The sequence below is a fragment of the Mytilus trossulus genome, chromosome 6 (genome assembly GCF_036588685.1).
Source record: "Mytilus trossulus isolate FHL-02 chromosome 6, PNRI_Mtr1.1.1.hap1, whole genome shotgun sequence".
Lineage (NCBI taxonomy): Eukaryota > Metazoa > Mollusca > Bivalvia > Mytilida > Mytilidae > Mytilus > Mytilus trossulus.
This window is the reverse complement of record NC_086378.1, coordinates 19,523,885-19,531,638: the sequence shown is the minus strand read 5'-3', so window position 1 is coordinate 19,531,638 and position 7,754 is coordinate 19,523,885. Positions and strand designations below refer to the sequence as shown.

Genomic DNA, 7,754 nt, shown 5'->3' with positions numbered 1-7,754 from the left:
CTTTCAATCCCACTAGGTGTGGAAAAAAACTTTGCCGAAGGGAGCTGTACAGAAAGACTGAAAAATGAGCCCATACCCATAACTGTATAGGTACCTCAGACTTTGGATGGCCAGTGAAGTCTTCAGGTGCACTTTCCCACCCAGGGATTGATACGAGTTGAAGATATGGATAATAGCTTTTAATCTAACCACCTGCGGTCAAGAACTTTGCCGTAGGAGGATGGGAATAAAGCGACTGCTGCCACCACCCGTAATGGACCGAAATGAGAAATTGAGTATGTTGTTGTCAGCTTCCGGTGCACTTTCCCACCTGGGCATTTTCATGAATAAAAGGGTCTGGGACAAGCTTTCAATCCCACTAGGTGTGGAAAAAAACTTTGCCGAAGGGAGCTGTACAGAAAGACTGAAAAATGAGCCCATACCCATAACTGTATAGGTACCTCAGACTTTTGGTGGCCAGTGAAGTCTTGAGGTGCACTTTCCCACCCAGGGATTGATACGAGTTGAAGATATGGATAATAGCTTTTAATCTAACCACCTGCGGTCAAGAACTTTGCCGTAGGAGGATGGGAATAAAGCGACTGCTGCCACCACCCGTAATGGACCGAAATGAGAAATTGAGTATGTTGTTGTCAGCTTCCGGTGCACTTTCCCACCTGGGCATTTTCATGAATAAAAGGGTCCGGGACAAGCTTTCAATCCCACTAGGTGTGGAAAAAAACTTTGCCGAAGGGAGCTGTACAGAAAGACTGAAAAATGAGCCCATACCCATAACTGTATAGGTACCTCAGACTTTGGATGGCCAGTGAAGTCTTCAGGTGCACTTTCCCACCCAGGGATTGATACGAGTTGAAGATATGGATAATAGCTTTTAATCTAACCACCTGCGGTCAAGAACTTTGCCGTAGGAGGATGGGAATAAAGCGACTGCTGCCACCACCCGTAATGGACCGAAATGAGAAATTGAGTATGTTGTTGTCAGCTTCCGGTGCACTTTCCCACATGGCCTTTTTTTCAGTATAAATGGGTCTGGGACAATTTTTCAATCCCACTAGGTGTGGAAAAAAACTTTGCCGAAGGGAGCTGTACAGAAAGACTGAAAAATGAGCCCATACCCATAACTGTATAGGTACCTCAGACTTTGGATGGCCAGTGAAGTCTTCAGGTGCACTTTCCCACCCAGGGATTGATACGAGTTGAAGATATGGATAATAGCTTTTAATCTAACCACCTGCGGTCAAGAACTTTGCCGTAGGAGGATGGGAATAAAGCGACTGCTGCCACCACCCGTAATGGACCGAAATGAGAAATGGAGTATGTTGTTGTCAGCTTCCGGTGCACTTTCCCACCTGGGCATTTTCATGAATAAAAGGGTCTGGGACAAGCTTTCAATCCCACTAGGTGTGGAAAAAACCTTTGCCGAAGGGAGCTGTACAGAAAGACTGAAAAATGAGCCCATACCCATAACTGTATAGGTACCTCAGACTTTGGATGGCCAGTGAAGTCTTCAGGTGCACTTTCTCACCCAGGGATTGATACGAGTTGAAGATATGGATAATAGCTTTTAATCTAACCACCTGCGGTCAAGAACTTTGCCGTAGGAGGATGGGAATAAAGCGACTGCTGCCACCACCCGTAATGGACCGAAATGAGAAGTTGAGTATGTTGTTGTCAGCTTCCGGTGCACTTTCCCACCTGGGCATTTTCATGAATAAAAGGGTCTGGGACAAGCTTTCAATCCCACTAGGTGTGGAAAAAACTTTGCCGAAGGGAGCTGTACAGAAAGACTGAAAAATGAGCCCATACCCATAACTGTATAGGTACCTCAGACTTTGGATGGCCAGTGAAGTCTTCAGGTGCACTTTCCCACCCAGGGATTGATACGAGTTGAAGATATGGATAATAGCTTTTAATCTAACCACCTGCGGTCAAGAACTTTGCCGTAGGAGGATGGGAATAAAGCGACTGCTGCCACCACCCGTAATGGACCGAAATGAGAAATTGAGTATGTTGTTGTCAGCTTCCGGTGCACTTTCCCACCTGGGCATTTTCATGAATAAAAGGGTCTGGGACAAGCTTTCAATCCCACTAGGTGTGGAAAAAAACTTTGCCGTAGAGAGCTGTACAGAAAGACTGAAAAATGAGCCCATACCCATAACTGTATAGGTACCTCAGACTTTGGATGGCCAGTGAAGTCTTCAGGTGCACTTTCCCACCCAGGGATTGATACGAGTTGAAGATATGGATAATAGCTTTTAATCTAACCACCTGCGGTCAAGAACTTTGCCGTAGGAGGATAGGAGTAAAGCGACTGCTGCCACCGAATATGTTCTTGTCAGCTTCCGGTGCACTTTCTGTAAGAGATGTGTCTTATAACACCATTTAAATGAAAGTAAATAAAAGGTGGTTGCCTCTTATCATATAAATCGAAAAACAATTGATAGTATGCCTTTAGTGAAATGATTTACACTGAATCATCAATAAATTGAAGGTTGATTAAGCACAGAAAAAGAGTGAATGTTACAATGGCATGATAGTACTAGTTCAAGGAATTCAAATTAAGAGATGTACATGTAGGAAATCCTTTTTGCCGACAAACTGACGTTATCATATATCTTCGCCCTCAAATATAAACCATTACGTACATTGGATATTCGTCTTAACAACGTATGACATGTATATTTTTATTAACATAAATATAATCTGAGATGTTCATTTAAAAGATGATAGTATGACAAAAAGTTAAAAAACAGCAACGTCGCTCTAGTAAGACTAGAAAATATGATTTGAAAAGTTATGGAAAGCCAAACCTAAATATATTTTTGATTGACTAAATATTAATTCTTGATCTTCCTTATCTCTCAATCTTCCTAAAATTATCCATAAAGTTAATTGATATATAGATATAAATGATATCAAAAGGAATTTGTATACACATTTTGTCTTCTATATTTCGGGAGGACTCAAAGTGCTAATTTGATATTCAAAGTATATAGTGAAAATCTAACACAGACCGCTGGAGTGAGACCTGCTGGGCTTTTACTATACATAACCATATTGTTAATCTTGCCTATTTCGTATATGAATAGTTGCTATCAAAAGGATTTCCAAGACAATACCATTTTCGATATGTACGGAGGGCTTAATATGTTACTTTTCAAATGAAAATCGTAAACATACAGATAGATGGGTACAAGGCGTTGGCCAAATCTTCCTGATCTATAAATCTTCCTAATATTACACATAGAGTTGGTTAATATAAAGATATACATGATATAACACGGAATTTGAATATACTTCTCGTTCTATAATTATGAAGGGCTCAAAGTGCCAGTTCGATATTCAAAATATATAGTGAAAATCTACCGGAGACCACTGAAAAAACAGTGTGACCCTATATCCGTACAGTTTGATAATCTTGTCTATTTTTTGTTGATATACAGATGCTATGAAAAGGCTTTCTAAGAGAAATATCATTTTCGATGTATACGAAGGGCTTACAGTGTCACTTTTCAAATAACAACCGTAAAAAATAAGATAGAAGGGCACAGGGCGTATGCTAGATCTCCCTGATTTATCAATCTTCCTAAAATTCATACACAAAGCTTGTTAGTATATAGATATTTATGATATAAAAAAGAAATTGGTAACACTTTTCGTCTTCTTTATTTTTTGATAGAAAACAAGAAGTTTACCCAAATTCATTTCAGTCTTGTTTTATCTTTATGAGAACTAATTATCTGCATAGTGTTGGGAAGATTGAGAGATCAGGGATCTTACCATCGCCTTATGCCTTTAATCTAAATTTTTGACAGTTTTAAGATAAAAAGTGACAATTTGAGCCCTCCGTAGATACTACAAATGACATCATTCTTGAAATTCATTTTGATTGCATCTTTATATATACATACTACATTTTGTACTAGTAATCGAATTTTTGGAACATTGAAAGACCAGGTGTGTCTCACTGTCATTTAAGAGGTCTCCAGTAGGTTTTAGCTTAAAATGTCTCTTATGTTCGTCTTTCATAAACTATTTCTAAATGTTTCTAGCGTGGTCGGGTTTTGTTTTTGTTTTAAGAAAAAATATATGTAATACAAATCTCGACTCACAAAAGATTTTATATTTGAGGACAACGAGAGATTGCAACAGCTTGAAGGGGTCATTAGACAATTTCTTACATATCGTTTGACTCCTCTTATATATGACAATCATGCTTTTAAAGTTAGCAAATACTTTAATTTAGTTTTGATTTTTAACCAAATTTCAATATCAAACCGAGTTGGATATAGAATATGGAATGACGAATAACAAAACGACCGCTAACTTCACATATATCCCATAGAACTAACTATGCCCTAGACCAATACAATATTTTGTCAGCATGAAGTGGGGTACTGATTATGTCATATAGTCAAACTTTACTAGATCCGGCTGACCAAACTAACAGATTTTGCATATGGGCCATTAAACCAGAGGAAGAGGTAACTAAGGACAAAATCACTTATGCCAAGACCAAGTAAGAGTTTTTCAGCATAGGGTCGGAGGAACCCAGAATATCATATACTTAAAGTCCAACTTAACGGTTGCCGACTCACCTATCTAAGAGGTTCTCCACGTGAGCCATTATTTCAGTGGTGGAGGAAGGAATGGATTTTGAAAATGGCAAATAGTCACTTCGCAAAATAATTTTCAGCGGATTTGATTTTTGTTTCTCGACACAATGGTATTCATATTTGACTTTGTCTATTGGATACCATTTTTTACTTGTGTACATACTAGTACACACTCATCAGCACTCACTTTCACTTCCGATTTGGATTTAATAAAGTTTGCATACGACATCGATAGCAAACTTCTCTCGGCTCATCTGTCATGTCCTTTGTATGACGATATTCTTTTTCATCTTTTTTTCTTTCATCGGAAGTTATATTCTGTTGGGCGCTTACTAAACCTATTATTCCAAGCTGTGATGTATATGTATTCTAGATGTTGCATCTATCTCTAATTTAGATTAAGAGTATCCATTTACATTTTAATGTAAATCAGCCTATTGCGTATAGTGGGTAGGATTTCGTACAATGGCATGAAGTAAAATAACAGACGTCTTGCTAGTTTGATAATGTAATGAAAGCTAAAGGAAGTACGTCAACTATAGTGACGTTACAATCGAGCGGTGCGCTTTACTACACATGTAGTAAGCAAACTTTACAACATACTCGGGCCGCGCAAAAGATGAAATTAAAAATATTAAAAACTACAATATAAATAAATTGACACTTGAAAAATTACTGAAAACTCTGAAGTCTATGAAAGGAGTTAATGTCTATATATGAAAACTTAACTTGAATTGAATTTACAGTCATTGATTATGAATTATTTCCTTTTGTCCATTTCTTAAGTTTCTCTATGGCGACACTTTTCGCTTTACGGTTTAAGTTTCTAGAAGTAGAAGGATTGTTGAGATCACAATTATTGTCTATAGTAAAGTCTCTATTTTCTGACACTTCGAGAGGATAAAGTTTTGTTATTGGACGTGAAGTGAGTCCATTTTTTGTCCGTATAACAGCAGATCTCGTTTTCCCGTCACCTCCAATGTTCAGTTGATCAATAACGGCTAGATTCCACTTTGTCCTCGGTGATTCTTCGTACACTTGTACTACATCTCCAACTTTAATTGTTTGATTGTCCTTTCCGGTGTTTCGATGATATTCTCGAAGAGAGGTAAGATACTCGTGTTTCCATTTGCACCAAAACTGTTGAATAATTTGAGATTTCAATCGAGACAGTTTATTCACCGATTCATGAGTCATCTCAAGCGTCGAATGCTCAAAGTCTCTATTATCAGGGTATGGAAGTGTTGTGATCCGACGTCCGTAAAGTAAATGTGATGGCGTTAGCGGTTCATCTAAAGGATCTGACGATACGTAAGCTAGTGGACGGTCATTCATTATAGTTTCAACTTCAATCACAATTGTCTTAAGAAGTTCTATATTGATAAGGGAACGTCCCAAAACCTTCTTTTGTAATCCCTATCAATCTTTCCCAAAAGCCACCGTACCACGGTGCGCGTTTTGGTATAAATGTCCATTTTGTACCATAGTTGTTCAACGTTTCTGTAAGTGACGCTGATCGTGTGAGATTCTCTATATGCTTAGCGGCTGCAATGTAGGTAGAAGCATTGTCGGTTATCATCGTTTTCGGTAACGATTTTCTACTTACGAATCTTCTAAATGCTAGGATAAATGTTTCTTCTGTTAAATTGTCCACCACTTCTAAATGCACAGCGCGAGTGCTGGCACATGTGAATAAACATATGTAAGCCTTGCTTGTAGTTCCATCGTTGTTTTTCACTGTCAGAACTCCCGTAAAATCAACTCCCTTTACTGTGAACGGCGGTGCTTCTCGTAGTCTGTCCTGCGGTAAAGGCGGCGGATCTGGGGCTGTATACGGTCGGCCTTTAACTTTTTTACAGGTCACACATTTGCGTAAGATACTGTTCGCAACTTGTCGTATAGTCGGTATCCAATATGTCTGACGGATTAGTGTGACGGAACTTGACAGTTCTGAGTGTAAATGTGAAATATGAGCATCCATTATAACGAGTCTGGTTAATCTATCTTTTGCAGGTAGCAGTATAGGTTTTAGTAGATTCATCCAATGGCGCGTTATGAATACGTCCTTCACAACGAATCAAGTTGTCCTTATCCAAATAAAGTTTCAGTTGTTTAACTAAGTTGTGTGTCTTTGTTTCTCCATTTTGTAAGCTTAGCTTTACGTCCAAAAAGTGTCTTCGTTGTACTTCTTGTATCAAAGTATACGTTGCATTCTGTAATTCTTGCGTTTTAAGATTTCTAGTACGTTTTTCTCTCGATCTACAGTTAAATATAAATCTTTCAACGTAGGCTATGACTTTCAAAACTTTCTTGAAAGAATTAATCCTGTCAATGTCAATTATGGTATTTTCCTGCGTTACACTGTGTGTACTCAGTATTTGTGTCGTATCAACTGTAACTTCTTGTTGAGCACTTGCTGGCATAATTTGCGTTTCATCTATTTTCCATTCAGGCCATTTATTCTCGTTCGTTAACCAATCAGGGCCGTTCATCCATAACATGTTGTCTCTAAACTTTTGAGTTGTTATTCCTCTTGATAGTACATCGGCGGGATTGGATTCACTTGGACAGTATTTCCATGTAAACTTTTCAGTCAGTTCTTTGATTTCTTTCACTCTATTAGCGACAAATTGTTTTAACGTCTTGTTCGAACTCAGCCAGCTCAAGACAATTTGGCTATCGCTCCATAATACTACACGATTAACATTGATATGAGACAAAATATGAGATAAAAGTCGACTTCCAATTACTGCTGCCATTAGTTCTAGTCTTGGAATTGTTAGCTGTTTTAACGGTGCTACTCGATTTCTTGACATTAAGAGTGAACTTTTTCCTTCTAAAACTAGGTATACACAAGCTCCGTAAGCTTTCATGCTTTCATCCATAAATACATGTATCACATTGTCTCTGTTAGAATCCGAACAATTTGTAAAGTAGTGACGATGTATAACGGTCTTTGTTGCTTCATTAATATCTTTTCTGATGTCAATTCATTCTGTTCTCATATCATCAGGCAATGGCTCGTCCCATTTCATATTTTCACCCCAAAGTGTTTGTATAAACATTTTACCTCGTACGGTAACTGGACTGATGATCCCGAGTGGATCATAAATCTTGGACGATTCTCTAAGTACTTCG

The 7,754-nt window shown here is 38.3% G+C and overlaps 2 protein-coding genes across 2 annotated transcripts; both read right to left on the bottom strand.

The window, feature by feature from the left end:
• Positions 1 to 5,979: 5,979 nt before the first annotated feature.
• Positions 5,980 to 6,597, bottom strand: LOC134722391 (uncharacterized). The gene has a single exon (XM_063586009.1). The coding sequence runs from the start codon at positions 6,595 to 6,597 to the stop codon at positions 5,980 to 5,982; it is 618 nt and encodes a 205-aa protein (XP_063442079.1).
• A 19-nt stretch (positions 6,598 to 6,616) lies between these two features.
• LOC134722390 (uncharacterized) lies at positions 6,617 to 7,489 on the bottom strand. The gene has a single exon (XM_063586008.1). It carries the CDS (start codon positions 7,487 to 7,489, stop codon positions 6,617 to 6,619), a length of 873 nt encoding a protein of 290 aa, XP_063442078.1.
• Between the last annotated feature and the right edge of the window lie 265 nt (positions 7,490 to 7,754).

What these genes read in the sequence shown, in the direction of transcription:
- LOC134722391 (XM_063586009.1), bottom strand. Translation starts at nt 6,597, where the DNA reads ATGGATGCTCATATTTCACATTTACACTCAGAACTGTCAAGTTCCGTC.
- LOC134722390 (XM_063586008.1), bottom strand. Translation starts at nt 7,489, where the DNA reads ATGAAAGCTTACGGAGCTTGTGTATACCTAGTTTTAGAAGGAAAAAGT.